Source organism: Rhea pennata, chromosome 17, assembly GCF_028389875.1.
Source record: "Rhea pennata isolate bPtePen1 chromosome 17, bPtePen1.pri, whole genome shotgun sequence".
NCBI classification, from domain to species: domain Eukaryota; kingdom Metazoa; phylum Chordata; class Aves; order Rheiformes; family Rheidae; genus Rhea; species Rhea pennata.
In genome coordinates, this window is record NC_084679.1 from 16,560,403 (window position 1) to 16,576,163 (window position 15,761).

Genomic DNA, 15,761 nt, shown 5'->3' on the forward strand with positions numbered 1-15,761 from the left:
TAACATGCTTGCCAGAGCCTCTTTTACTGGACAGCTTGTACATTAGGTTTTACAGCAAATTGATTTTAAAAGCCAATGCATTCCCAATTTTTCAGTTCAATTTTCTGATTAAAAAAGAAAAAAAAAAAAAGGAAACAAAGAGGCATTAAAGGGAGTCTGAGGACAAAGGGAGTCTGAGGACAAAGTCAATATTCACCAGAATGGAAGTAGAAGAGCCGTGTTCCTGATTTAGGGTATCCTCTCCAGCAGGGCTCAATGTCGCCTGTCATCCCCGATGGGAGTCTTTACTCTGCTCAGCCTAGTGAGATCAGCTGGGCACTATCTTTCACAGGAAAGGTTAATGAAGGAGATCTGAAACTATTAAAAATCACGTGCCTGTTTTGTGCACACAATACAATATGGTTTACACTTTATATGTGCATTCTCACGATTAATAACCCTCTGCATTCAAAGTGCCGGGGCGGGGGAGAAACGCAAGAGCGCAAAGCCTCAGTCGCTGCACACTGCCCTGTGGAAAAACACATTTTGTTGGCATCAGGCAGAAAAGGGCAGGTGGATATTTCAACACCTGGGCAATAGTTATGGGGAAACAGCACAGACAAAGAACTAAGGAAACCCCTGAGGATACATTAATTTAAAGGTTTCCGAACTGCAAAACAGTGTTTCGTGTTCTCTATCATTCACTGTTGCAAAGACGACAAAGCTGGCAGGGTCCTTTAGAAGTTACCTTACTTCTTCCCAGCCCCAAAACAGACTTAGTGTCATCTCAGATGCCCCTGGAAGGTATTTTCCTCATTTCCTTCTAAAATCCTCTAATAGGAGAGAGTGTGCAGTCTCTCTAGATTAATTCTTTGAAGTTACAAAGGTTTTCCTAGCCTCTAGCCTTAGCCCTTATTGAAGTTCCCATTCAGTCTCACCCCTGTCCATCACCGACCACATTCTCCTCAACAACATGCAACAGGAATCAGGCTCCTTTCAGCTTTTTGTGAGAATATTTCTAGTTTAGAGAGTTCTGTTCTCCAGTTATATAAACTGCTGTGCGTGCATATGCAAATCTATGCTTACACACATATCCTTACGTCATCTACCTACAAAAACAGCTTGGGAAGAAAACCACAGGAAAGTGAACAATCTGGATTTTGTAGCAATTTTTCCCTCCCCCTCTCCTCATCTGTCTGAAGCCGCCTGTAAATCCTGAATTGCCTAAATTTTAATTTGACCTATTTGCATTTCTCCATTCCCTGCCTTTTGATTGCAAGGAAATTATATTAAGATAAAATAACTTACTGTGATAGTATGCTTGAGAGCACGACCAAGACACACGTACATGTACAGGGACCACATCAAAACAGAGGCTGATGTTAGTGCAGGGCTCTGCAAATACAATTCCACACCACACATTGTTAAAAATAAAACAGAACTAGACTTCCCAACAGGGGACTGGGAGGTTAAAGCACTCATATCTAAAAAAAAAAGGTGAGATGACTCATCTCACCTGACTTTGGATAGCCAGAAATGAGAAGTCCAAGTCTGAGGAAGTCTCCCAGGCATCCCTTAGGTCAGTGTCAATTGCACATTCACATGCAAGTTACCTGCTAACCTGTAACACCTATTTTGGGAAGAAGTTCTCTGGAGATGCCTGGTTCTCTTTATCAACAATAAAGAAAACTTTGGATAACTAGATCAGGCTGATACTTTTACATTTTAAATACCTGAAGTTAAGTGAGACAAGTCCCACACAGAATGAGACAGTGACTTGATGTCTAAAGAATTCTTGTATGATTTTTGAACCTACAGAATTATCTCAAACTGAACTGGAAGAGCAACGACTACGCTGGACCAAATGGGAAGTTCAGGTGTACATCATCCACAACTACCAGTTCACAGCCATGAATAGACCTGCTGGCACCACAGCATTATAATATAACAGAGGGAGCAATAAAAGTTATCATTCCCCAAATGATCCCATTATTTAGTTAAGAGTCTGGTTTCCAGTTTGGCTCCCTTGATGAGGCAGCATAAACACAAAATTTATATGAATTGAAAAAAAGACTGTAAAATTAAATTCTTCAAAGGGGAAAACAGCTACTCTCAGTTGCAGGATGGAAGGCAGCAAATCACCGCAAAAACCACAGGAACGCAACTCAGACACATCTCTCTGCCTCCCCAAGGGCTACTCCTCCGCCACTACATGTGAAAACAAGGACCCCCCCTGAAATGGAGACCTGTTCTGCTTTGTTGCTGGATCTGACCCCAAAATAACAACAAACAACTGAATTTTTCCATAGCGCTCCTAAGCAGGGATTTCTGTCCCAAATCAGTGCTGATTTGGGCAGAGGATCAACTACGTTATAAATCATAGCTCTCCTGTGCACTGAGCGAGCACTGAACTCCTGGCAGGGTTTTATTATAGCAAGAAATTCCCAAAATAACCCAGGAAAGAATAAAAGATAGGTGCTTGCAGTGTTATAATATCATTTACCGGCAATGATACTTGTTACTGAGAGAAATGTTTCCTGGAGAATGTTTCTGTGCCTCATGTCAGGTCAAACAAAAGTACTGGCCGGGTGGATTAAAGCACAAACAGGGAAATATTCACATTTTGTCTTAATTACAACACATTTTTGTTTATAAAAGAAAAAAAAAAGGAAAGAAAGATTGCCCAAAACAAAATAACTGCAAAGGACGCGGCGCCCACAGCATGAAAGCCCCTTCGGTGAGCGCCGGCTCACGACCACGCAGGGCCGTCACGCAGACATGGCCAGCGGGTTTGGAGAGCCTGTTTTCCGTACTCCTCCGCTTGCTCTGGGGCGTTCAAGCTTCTGCAGGGGCCTCATGCAAAAGCGTCGCGTGGGAAGCCTCTCCAGCTAGAAGACCCCCCCCCCCCAACACACACACACACACCCCTTCCCAACTCCCAAACATGCTGTGAGACAACCTGAGCACAGCAACAGCACTGCAAAAGGGAAAAAAAATAAATTAAAAAAAATAAAAAGGCACACACACACAGCGCCTCCGGCCGCGACCAACTGCAGCATGCAGCGATACCCGCCGAGGGCTGCGGGGATGAACAAAGGTCTCCGTGCGGAAACCGGGAAGGCCACTAACCCTTCTTAAATTTATTCAGACAGCTGGAGTTGCAGAAGGAACGAACAGATCCCGTCTCCCAGCAGCCCCTACCCTTCATGCCCACAGCTGGACAGATCTCGCAGAAGCCAAGCGCTACATTACTATTAGGATGGAGGAGGAAAAAAAATAATAATAAAATAAAATAAAAAAAATAAAACAGTCCTCATTCAGCAATCAGCTCGGAGGCTGCATCGCTGCACTTACAGGTCCACATTTCACATTACAAACTCTCTCGGCGCATGCTGTTGCCAGAGCACCCGGGCTCTGAACTCGCAGGGCCCATCAAACCCCCTGGCTACCAGAATGCACCAGGGCTCGCTTCAACCCGCCGGCCGCCCTTAACTCCATCCGCGCCGGGACGAGCGCGCGGCTCCCGAAGAAGGGGCAGCTCCACGTCCCGCCACGCAGAGCTTCGGCGGCGGCGGCGCTCTCCGAAAGGACGCCACACCGTCCTTTGGGGAATTCGGGCTGCAAAGCCACGCTGTCTCTGGGGAAGAGAACAGTATTTGGCAGCTTGGGCCTTTAAACGCTGCCGGAGGTGGGTATTTTTAGGACACTTGCTCAAAACATGAGTCAGAATTTCTTTCTTTTTGTCAGAAGCTCGAGCCCCTGTTTTTCATGCCCGGCTACATTTCAGAGCACCCCAAGAGCTCAGCAATAAAACCCCAGAGATTCACACTGATGACCACACGCCCCTGCAATGTCCCTGTTTTCTCGCCCCTCTGCTGTGGGGCGATTGGACTTGCCAGCCTTTAACATTTCACTCATCTCAGGAGGGGGAACACACAGGTCCAGAGAGAAAATGCTGCATAAATCACAGTTCAGGAGAGCACGAGCAGCTGCAACAAACCTGTTACTGTGTGTCGGTCCCTTAAACATTGATTTTAAGCATATGATTTTGGGAACCGCAGCTGAAACCAGTGTCAACCACTCGCAAGCACTGCGAGTTTATTCTTGAGATTCCCCTCCAAGTTTAGCTGGATTTCACAGGTTTTACAGCTACAAAGCAAAGGCCTTATAGTCCATCTTTTAAAGTCACACCCACCCTCGGTGGACATATATAAAAAAAAAGACAGACTTTAAAGGCAATCTAGGTGGAAACAGGATGAAGGTTTTGGAGAAGTGAGCTTTCACACACTGCACATGTGGGGCAGAGGAAGGCAACACCAGCCACACACATGCAAGAAGATTTTTGACTCTCGTTTGTGTTTGTAATTATGCTTAGGGTAAGAAACAACAGGTTTTCAAGAGGAGAACACGAACATCGTACGAAAAGCGATGTTGAATTGGGAAGGGAAGGCCTTGCGCGACTCAAAATTAGCACCTCGATTTCTATTACCCCTGAGCCACCACCCAGATGGAGCCAGGATCCACTTTTTGACACAAAGATCATGGCCAGTGTCTATCAGTATTCATCGTTCCAGTGCAAACACCCAACTCATGCACTAGTGCAGGTATCAGCAGAGCTGCAAGTTCCTACAATCACTGAAGTCTCTCTGAAAATTGGATGGCTTACCTAAGAGTTTAGCTGTGTCAACCAATCCAGGCTGTAAAGAACTGGAGTAAATCCGAGTAAAGAACACAGCTCAGCAAGGCTGGAGCTAAATAACCTAAGCTAAGGCCCTTTTGATCAGTTCTTAAGTTAATGAGTCTTCACAACCAACTCTATGTCTCTTCTGCCAACGCCATGGGCCTTCTGCAAATACTCAAGTCACGCCCACAGAGCTCCTCACATAAATGCGTGAAGAATTAGTTCTACGGTCCTCTACTTAAAAAGAAATTACAGATTTATCACTGCATTTAATTCACTGTACTAGAATACAAGAGTTACTGAGCAAAAGCCTTGGTTGCTGGATCAGCAGAAGGTACCTGGAAAATACTACTTGTTGCACAGCTCTATACCAAAATGAAGTTTCTTCTTGTTTGCTTTCCATTAGAAATGCTCAAATTAGTTTCCATTAATTATGTGGCTATTCTTGTTTTTTTTTCCTAGTTCAATGAGCACATTGGGGCTCACTTAAGATTTTAGGAATGTGGAAAGCATACAATACACTCCAAATGACAGCAATGAGGTTAGTTCCTGCTGAGCAGTAGCAAAGAAATAGGTGAATAAATGGCAAAAAAGGCTGCAAGAGGTGTGGGATGCTCAGTGTTGATCAAGAGGAGCCAGAGGGAATGATTCAGGGAAAGATTTGGATAAAAATGCTGAATGAGAGGCCCCAGAAGGAGAAAAGCAATCTCCTTGGCACACAGAGCATCTCTACAGCAACACCACGGCCTCCCGCATTACAGGCTCTGCCTTTAGGTTCTAAACAATATCGAACCTGTTGCTGGAAAACCATACGAGAGGTTTAAAAACACACCTTCCTTTGCAACTTTGATCTTCCAAATATTTTGTGAGAAGAAAACAAGGCAAAAAGGCTGATTATTTCAGTCTTGTTTCTAGTACAACTTTTCTGCCTAGGTTGATGAATTCTAAAACAAAGTAAAGACACAAAAGTATTTTCTACTTTCCTAGTCTAGAGTGTAACCACTAACACACAAAAGAACTAAAAAGTTAGGGGGCTATGTATTTTAATATGACGTTGTCCTTTTATTAGTACTATTCACCTAATCTTGAAAGGCTCTATTACAGTCCTTAATTTTCTTTGTATCTTATGCATACGTGCTACATGCATCTCCAAAATCAAATAAAGAATGTTAGCCTGATTTCCAAAATACACAGGATTAGCTGTAGTAAAACAATCCATATTCCAGCTCCTCCTTTAAAAGCCATCAGAAACATTGATTTGCAGCAGCTGAAATCAGCTTCTCTCTGGTTTAATTACAGAGAGCAGGGTTGTGTACAATTAGGAAAAAGAGCTGCTCCATTCAAGGAGCTGGCTGAGCTTCTGCAACAGGCAAAGTGACACCTCTGCCCAGGAGTCTGCAAACCCCAAGGACTGCTCACAGATAGAAAGTTTCATAGGTTTGACATTATGAACTTAAACATCACTTTGTTACGCACATAACCAACATCCAGATCTTTCTCAAAGGGTGACATAGCCCCTGCATAAGCATTGCACACACAGGAAAGCACACTACCATTCAGGCTGCAAAATCGAGCACTTGGCACATACCAATATTCAAGTTGCTCACACATGCTAAATTCACCCCACCCTGTGCATTTTAGTAGCTAGTAATTATATAATTACATACTGTTTTTTCCACAGCACCTCTTCCTCATTCAGTGTGCAGGTGGGCTCAGCTCTGCAGTTGAATCAGGGCTGTATTGTGGAAAACATCACAACTGTAAGAGTCCAGTCGAGGACGATCTTCCTCCCGTGAGCGTCTCAATAGGCTCCATATCCTAATTTGTTCCCTTTCCTTTCCACCTGCTCTCTGCAGCTTGTCTCCCCTTTGCGTTCGAGCCAGGGAGATTCCCACCCTCCCCCAGCTCGGGAATCACTCTGCACAGCACCAGCAGATCCTCTGCTCAGCGTCCCATCGACAAGCCTTTTGCAAGTTGAAGTTACCCAAAGACATCCACTTCAGGAAAAAGCCACTTTCATCTCCTTAGCCCTGCACTGGAGCAGCTCAGCCACCTTCTGGAAGTGCTGCCTGCATGATCTGACCAGCGCCAGCAAATGGGAGGGACAAAACGAGCTTGGAAAAAATAGGATCTTTGGAAATGTCAACTGTTCAGCTCTGGAAAGTTTCTAATAGTAAGGTACAAAAAAGCCCTTTTTCACAGGTCTGTTCTCAACAAGATTTGGGAAGATTTCTATTCTGAGTGTGACTAAAGTTGCACAAACATAGCTTCTTTGCCAAATTTCAAATCCTTGCTTCTAACCACATGGGAGGCAGTGTGAGAAAGCCTCCTTAAAACAATTCTGATTACTTTGGCCTGTACTGAAATAGTTTGTAATTTCTTCCTCCCTCATCAGAAATATTCAAATATTCCAAAAGATCAAACCATCAGCCATAACGATATAGCTGGGACATAATGAAATAAAACAGATGAATAAAGTTTAACACAACTACAAGGAAATGGAAAGAGAATCCTATAATGCGAAGCACAAAGGATAATGAGAAGTGTCTAATATTTACAACAGCAATGTAAGACCAGAAGGGTATCGAGAATACGTCCTTCCGCACTGAGGCAGCATCAAGAGTATCTGTAACATTTCTGACAGCTGCTTGTCAAACCCCTTCTTCAAGGCCATGCTTCCAAATGCTCTCCAAACAACATGCTCTGATACACATTTGTATAATTGGAGAGTCAGTCTCAGCAGCTAATTTTCTTGCTCCAAACTAAAGTTAATATCTCTGCCCACTGCAGACATGAAAAAGAAATGCTCGCTATTCTGCTACCTAAAAACCTTCAGCATAGCTGAAAATATCTGTCACACTGATAATCAATCTCCCTTTCTTTTAATAAGTAATTTGATTTTATCAGGCTTCTCAGATTGCTGGGTATTTGTCACAGCTCTTTCAGTGTTCTCCATCTTTTAGAAATGTAATGCCCAAAGTAAACCAAGCATCCCACGCAGGTGTAAAGTAGAATTGCTCTCTTGCATACAATACTTCTCTTAACTCAGTCACCCAAAAAACACTTTGCCTTTTTGGAACAGCTTCAAGCTGCAATTCATACTTGCTATTTATCTGATAAAAACTATCAAAACGATTTTGCCACCCTGCTGCTTTGCCAGTTATTCCCCATTTAGCATTTTACTTTTTTCCCCCCTTTTCTTTTCACAGATGTAGTACTTTGCACTTGGCTTTCCTGAATTTCATCTTAGTGATTTCCAACCAGTTCACCAACTTCCAAAAGTCGTTCTGAATTTTGACTCCTCCTGAATTCAAATCCTATCTTCCCATTCAGTAATGATTTACACAATGCCTACAAAAGCAGGAAAATCCTCAAGACTTTCAAAAAGAAAACACTTTAAGCATTTTAACTATTCTCCTTGACAACTAGGTAACACTACACCTTCTCTCTATTCCTATGCACCAAAGGAAGAATTACTTCAGGGATAAAACATAAAGAGGAATGAAAATACAAAATATTAATAGCATTTTTGCTCCTCTCTTTAGACTTTCTCATTCTTTCTGCAAGAAATTCTTTTGCAGTTCTGCTGTTAGCTTAAAGACAACCAGTGAAGCCAGTCACTGTCCTCAGTCCTTCTGATAAATGGCATCACATACAGCAACTCCACAGAGGGACTCCCTCCTTCTGGCAGGGACCTTTCCCATGTTGTTTATCGCTGCAACATGCTTTGGATGTAAACTAAGCCAGCTACTTTCTGACACAGGATACTCTGATACCATACGCTCACTTTTCTAGCCGATGCATCAGGCCCAAGGTGACAGGACAAACATGCCAATCAGGGCATCAGCGCCCTGTTCCTGCGGACCAACCGGAGCATGATTCTCCCAGAACAGGCGAGCAGAGAGGGCTTGGTGAACAACCCTGGCGAAGGTGTACTTCCTCCAGGAAAGAGGATGCTGTCCTCCCCGTGCGCCTCCAGGATGCCAGCGGTCTCTCCACCCTGTAGTTTCTGATAGCTCCCCTCCGCTGGTGCTGCTGCTGCTGTCAGTAGCCACGGGACAAATGCCCAGCAGCAGGGGGCCCGCACACCCCAGCAATGTAGGCTGGGGCACCACTAACACGGCTTCTCTCAGCAGCCAAGTTACTCTGGGAAAGATCACTTTTGCTAATAATTCAGTCCTTATGAAAGAATAGAAGTGCATTTCTATTCATATTAGCATAGTGTATTTCTGCCTCTATAATGGTTAACCCTGATGCCATGAACCCCAAAAAAGGCATCAGGTTTCCTCCCCAGGTGACACAGGGGTGCAAGGAGGCTTAAAGCATTGCATGCAAATACCTAATGACTTCTTGAATCATCTCTCCATGTTCCCTTCAATTTATAGGTGTTGTATTTAATTTTTCATCGTCCTCAGCATTCATTCGGCATTGCCAGTAACTCTGCACCAGCCTAGAAGCACCCAGCTCAACTATCTCAGTAAAAGCACCTTGTGGAGTGGGCACATAAGACATGATGCAAACCCAGCGGGGTACAGCTGCAAGTTCCATCTGCCCCCACAAATCCCTGCAGACCCTACTTTTCAGAGTAAGCATTCGTAAGCAGAGTCAGGAAACTCAGACAAAAAGGCTTTTCAGGGAAAGACATACTCACTGCTCAGTTCAACCTTTCTCAGTCCCCGCTGTACATGCTTACAATTCAGCACTGCAGAAAAGCACGACACAACCACATCGGATTATTACCGTATTTCCTTCCCCAATATTTATTTTAAGGGTCTAACTTTGAAAACGAATTTCGGCCTGTGGATTTCCTTGCAGTAACAACATGTCCTTCTGTTTTCTGCAGCTCGTGGGAATCACGCAGGTCCCGAACATCTTAAGCTCAATCTCACCCCAGCCCTGTCGCAAATTTCAAGCTTGAGATAGCCAGAAGCAAAAGTGCATAATTTGTTCAAGGTTGTACAGAAGGGCCATTTCCAGAGAAACATAACTGGAAGGCCTTTAATTAGTTTTTTCCCAGTAATTTGTTTTCCTTTTGTCTTGTTCCTTCCTCAGTACTCCTGGAATGAGAACACACACCCACCGGCTTCATGTTGTTCACATTGAATTCCACAGAGGATTTTGCGTACCAAGAAAATCACAGATTTCTAAAGAATATGTAATTCACCCTAAAGACTGTAATAAATGGAATAATCAAAATAACCCTTTTCAAGTATAAACAGATAGCTTAAAGAGCCAAAATACGCATCTTTTATTAATGTACTAACGTTCTCCTCACGCTTGGTTCAACTAAGGCTGTTTTAGCATGTCAGTCACTGCAAGGTCATAGTCTGTCTAGTTAGGAACCAAACTGTTAAGAAAATGCATTTTATACACAACTTCTTTGTATTTTTATGTTTGTTTAGTCTGGTTTTGTTCTGTCACCCACATCAAGGGAAACAGGAACAACTCACAGAAAGAGAGCTAAACACAGCGTGTTAAAAGCACAAAAAAAGGCTACAAAAAAAAAGAAACCAAACGACAAAAAAATAAGATACCAAACTTGATCTATTATATTGCTATTCATCCTTTATAATGTGCAAACCTAACAGGAAAGCTAACACACAAGAAAAATGATTCTTGAAACTAAGAAGTTTGTCTTGCAAATTGTTTTGCCTCAATACAACTCACATTCCAAATTCCTGCAGCTACTGATGTCCCGGGTACGTCAGTATGTATCAACAGCACACAAGATTTTTACTAGCTTCTTGAAAATATGTCAGAACATTTTTTCCCACGGCAGTTTTTAACGTGACATCAAAAAGCAAGCTACTTCAGAAACACAGCAGGCGCTCCCATGTTTCACTACAACAAACTACCACCTCTTCACTGAGGAGTATGAATAAAACAATTAGCAATGACCAGAAATGCATCATTTGTATTAAAATTGTACTTTTTAAACAGGTTGTCCTATGATAGTAAGGACAGGACAAATCTACTTTAACACAACCCTGAATGTTTCATCAAAATATTTGTCATCTTTGCTCTCAATTCTCAGTTCGGGAACAAACACCCTGGAAATGAAACACCTTTCATTTTACATCTCTAGTATTTTCACCCAGATGTTTCCTTAAAATGGTGCATGTTTTTTTTAGATGAGCTGCAACCCCCCTGCTCAAGTCTGATCACTCTCTCCAGCTCATCTAGGAAACTCTTCACCTTAAAGAACGGCAATGTGCACAGGTTTATAACTTCCTTATATATATATATATATATATATATATAAAAATATATATACACACATACATACACACATATATATATAATGCAAACACCTATGAAGCAAGAGACAAAAAGCAAAAATTTGATTCCTCAGCTATAAATCCCAATTGCAAAGATGACAGGGCTGTCCTTCCTCCGCCCCAGGGAACGCGATTGCCACGTGACCCGCAGAGCTCTCCGACAGCATTTCACACCGCGATAACGCAGCGCAGCTTTGCAACACCAACAGCCCCGTCTTCACTGCTGCCACCAGCACGAAGCCATCTCTGCTCGACACCACCCCCAATGCAAGCTCACAACTTACAGAGATAGCACCGGGTAACGCTGTTCCAAGAAAACCTTGCTGGGACCCAGGCTTGCTCTGAATAAATGCAGAATATATATATATATATAAAATCCACAATTGTTCATAAATCTGGCTACTCATCAGTATAGATATATGCATGCTCTAACTCCCTGTGACTTAGCACACACAAATGCAAAGTTGCTTCTTTACCCTCTGCTCATTTCTAATTAAGCAGCAAATAATCAAGGCTCAAAAACACTATATTTACACACCAAGCGATGCCGCGGCGCCCCGAACCTCCCACTCTCCCAGGCTGAAGCATTGGTTTTCCAGCTCCAGCCTCCTGCCATCCTCCTGGCCCTGGCCCCAGCCCCATGGCAGCGCCCCAGACCAGCCTCGGGCTCAGCCCTATGGCAGCCCCCTGGCCCCAGACATAGACCCACAGCAGCAACCAGGGCCAGACGCAGCCCCATGGTGGCACTTCAGGCCCTCACATGGGTCTGCCCCACAGCGCTGCCCTGGGCTCAGCCCCATGGCAGCCCCCTGGGTGCTGACTCAGCCCCAGAGCAGCAGCCCAGGCCAGCTCCAGACTCTGACCCACAGCAGTGCCCCAGGCCAGTCCTAGCCCCACAGCAGCACTCCCCAGGCCTTCATGTGGGCCAACCCCGGACTTGGCCCCATGGCAGCACCCCGGGCCAGATCCAGAGGCCCAGCCCGGGGCAGCCAGCGGAAAGCCCCAGGCACAGCCTGTGGGCACCTCCCCGGCCTCACGGCAGAGGGGCAGGAGCAGCAAAGGGGAGCCGAGTCCCCAGCAGGCTGCAATGCCATCTCAGCAGTGCTGCGACAGGCGGCATCGAGGGGAAAAATCAGCTGAAAGCGGTTCATTAACCAGCTCATTTAGCACCATCTACCGAGGGCCGTGCAAGCGCCACCCGAGCGAACGCACAACTTCCTGCTGACGCAAGTCGGCTGCCAGAGAAGTTGTAGCATATAAAAACACACGGCCGCCGGCAGCTCCCCGTTTCGCTGCCCCGCCGCAAACATGGCTGGGCCAGCTTGGAAGAACGCCAGAGGGTGAGGGCACACGGATGAGGCAAAAGCTACCAAAACCAGCACTGCCATCAAAAATGATGTGAGACCGGAGCCTATATGGAAAGCTGGGAGTCTCCAAGGCTTCTCACAACCTCCAGCCTAGCCACACATGGCCGTGTCTGTAAACCACCCTGTACAGGCAGGCTGTGACCCAGGAGCCCTTCCCCACTTACCTGGAAATGCCCTAAGGATTACGCCGCTGTGTGCAAGGAGTGAGCGAAGAAGTGTTGGGAGACAGTCCCAAGAGTCTGCAGCAGATGGTCCTGCTGGACCATCCAGTCATGCTGGGTGTCCTCACTCCAGTGGAAGAAGCTAGGAAATCGGTTCAGCCAGGGGTCAGGTCACAGCTGGTGCAAATTCAGGAGTTTTTTGGTTGTTGTTGCTTTAATCGAGGCATTAATGCTACAGCATGTTTTGCTGGTGCTGTTTCCCAGCTTACTAACAAGACGCTAAGCAATGAAACGGAGCAGGATCATGCTTCTCTGGATCAAGACCCCTAAAGTTCACACAGCACAAGCGAAAAGGAAGATGCTATGCTGACATAAAATAAAAGAGAGACAAAAGGGAGAAGGAGAACAGAGATCATTTAGTCAGGAACTAGCTCTGGGAGGCAGAACATCATTGGAGAAAAAACGAAGAAAAAAAAAACATAGCTCTGTGGGGTCACAAGAGGTACGAGCAATGCCAGGCAGTTTCAGAGGCAGTCACATGCAGAGCAGGAGATATAATATCCAGCTGCTCTCTGTAGCATCTACCATTCCCTGCAATCTGCAAGAATTAGATTTAGCCAGGAGAGCTCTTCCAGTCCTCCTGCTTAACCTCCAGAAAATTGGGTGCCCTAGGTAAATAGGCCACAGTCTTTGCTCACACTGTGAGACAAGCACCTGGGGCCTCCAAGATCACCTGCTTGATCTCGTCCTCCATGACCTCATCTAGATGGTAGAGTTGTATTTCTTGGGAGTGAGGAAAAAAAACAAAAAAAAAAAAACAAAAAAAAAAACAGTAATTGTCAGAATAAAGTACAAACTGCACCAATTCTTAGAAGAGAATTCAACTGTCCAACTGTGGTCATTGACATAACAGCAACCTAGCTACAAATTAACAGCTCTGAACCTCAACAGCAGCATTATCAGTCATGCTTGTGAAAATAAACCCCCAGTTGTCTTCATGAAGGATCAAGATGAACCCATCCCCATGGCCTGGAAACCTCGTCCAGCAGAAGAGCCTATTTATGAATTCTAAGTGCTGATCTATCTCCTTCATCCTCTCTGAAGTCAATGTCAGCATCCTACACCATCGGGTCCTTTTCCTCTCTGCCTCATTGCCACTTTCTACCTCTGCTTGAGTCAAAGGCCTCTCTCTGCAGCCCTTCCATCCTTTCTCGTGTGAGAAGCAGGGCTGATTATCGATGCCCGTTGCATCGAGTCACTGCCAGGCTCCTGTGCTGCGAAATATAATATCTGCTACTTCCCTCAAGAAGGCTCTGTCAGCAATTTACACTCCTATCAGTACATTCGGGGAAAATCATAAATTGGATTTTTATCACCCTGTCATGCTTTCATCGCTCCTTGTTCTCCCCTAAGAACCTGCTGAGCTTTAGTTGTAAATGAATATTTAAATGTATATTGAATGGGGTACTGCCAAAGGGAGAATTTCTCCCTGAAGATATTAGTTTAGAATTGGCAAAATTCCTCAGTCATATTTTCAGTTTAATCTACACGTATAACAACTTAAGTCAAAAGCTACTTGTTATTAGTCACGATTAACATCATTCCTGACAACATAAGTTTGTTATACTACAGTGAGAAGTGATTTCACACAGAAAAGGCCAAGCCTCCACGTTGCATTTATCATACCTGACTTTGGATACAGAAAAGGCTGATGAACTACTGCAAGCCCTCTAGGTGGATCAGATAGAGCTCCCCTTCTCAGAGAGGAGGAAGGAAACCCACACGGACTCACATTTTAGGAAGGAGAGTTGGGTGCTTTCCCTACCCACTAGAGACGAGGACCAGAATGAAGCTACCTGCAGCAAACACCTGGCACTGGCTTTGCTACCTGTCACATCTCCTACAGGAGATTTGGCTCTAGTACGCCATCTCATAACAGCAGCATCATATTTCCACTTAAAAGGGAAAAATACTCATAACTCATCAAATCTGTCACTGTACTTATAGAAGGAAAAGGATGTTCCTCCTCTTCCTGAAACACTAGCAGCATAAAAGATGTACATGACGCAACTCTATTGACATTATGCTGCTGCAAATCAGAGCAGACGCTGCCCCTTTTTGGGTCTTTCAGGGGATTGCAAGTGTTCTGCAGATAACCAGAAATACTGCTTGCATGCCAAAACCCCCAGCGCTGCCCAGCACAGCTCTTCCTGCAAGGTGACAAGAAGCCTGCAGCAGGCTTACGCAGAGCTACCAGTCCTAGGGCATAGTAAGAGGATGTTTCTCTGTCCATGCTTGAAGGCAACGACAGGAATTTGGGATATGTAAAAGGATTTAACAACAGCGGTTCATAAGAAATAGCAGGACAGAGGACATTTTACTCTTCAAACTAGTTCTAATAGATGTGGGCTTTTCTGTCACCTGAGATAGATTTCCTCAGCACAAGAAGCCTCTGAACTGCCTTTAGAGCCTAGACCACCTCAACAGCTCATTTGAAGGAAGAAAGCATCACTGATCTACCAGCTTTGTAGCTCAGTTTTATAAGTTTTATAGTTATAGTTTTATATAGTTTATAGTGCCTCACTTCAGGAAAATCTCTAGTAAAACTCTAATGCAAATCAACATGGACAGGGCAGAAAAGCCCAGGGGGCTTTCTACACCACGGGCTTCAGGGACATCCATCCCATCCATTTCCAACATGCTTTGTAGAATCTTAGGTATACTGGAAGCATCTGCCTCAACTGCTAAAATAAGATGCTCACTGAATCATCAATCTTTTATGCTTACAGGTGCAAAGCACTTCTTGTAAATGGTGTGTTGTTATTGCTGCTGTCTTATTCGAACCCCAGTGAATATGCTTCCCTAAAATCCCTTCTATTTTAAAGTGACATTCTTTCACTTCATTTTAAACTGCAGTTGAACAATCATATAATACTAGCAACAGCTGCATTTCAGAGACAGAGGAAATCTCCCATGTCTCACTTGTGATATTTTGGAAACTGCTGCAAAGATGAATGAAAGCTACACAGAAGAGCTGGTAGGAGCAATGCTTCGTCAGCATGCTCAAACTGTGATTCCTTCTTACGTAAGACAGACACTGCTGTTTAAAATACATAGGTGGCTTCACCTCTTTTTAACTAGAGATATTGTTCCTTACCAAGTGGGCTCTTGGTGCACAAACATGACTGTACAACTCAATCATTCTAATCATTTTAATCAACAACAAATAGATTGGTCTCTTGTCTCATTTGACAGAGGACCTGACCAGCAGATTGCAAACGAGCATCCTACGAAC

The 15,761-nt window shown here is 44.3% G+C and overlaps 1 protein-coding gene across 7 annotated transcripts in view; it reads right to left on the minus strand.

Annotated features, from left to right (window-relative positions):
- Positions 1-15,761, minus strand: part of OSBP2 (oxysterol binding protein 2) — a 157,713-nt gene that overhangs the window by 81,356 nt on the left and 60,596 nt on the right. The window contains exons 1-2 of one of the 7 annotated variants that reach the window (XM_062590056.1): positions 3,109-3,217; positions 197-357 (exon numbers count right to left, since the gene is read on the minus strand). The exons of 4 other annotated variants lie outside the window; for them this stretch is intronic. In XM_062590056.1, the coding sequence (XP_062446040.1) occupies positions 197-269 (73 nt within the window). In that variant the 5' untranslated portion in view covers positions 270-357; positions 3,109-3,217. Of the gene's footprint in view, positions 1-196; positions 509-1,287; positions 1,367-3,108; positions 3,218-3,333; positions 3,419-15,761 lie in introns of those variants that run through there. 2 more of the 7 variants (XM_062590055.1, XM_062590057.1) reach the window with 2 other exon arrangements.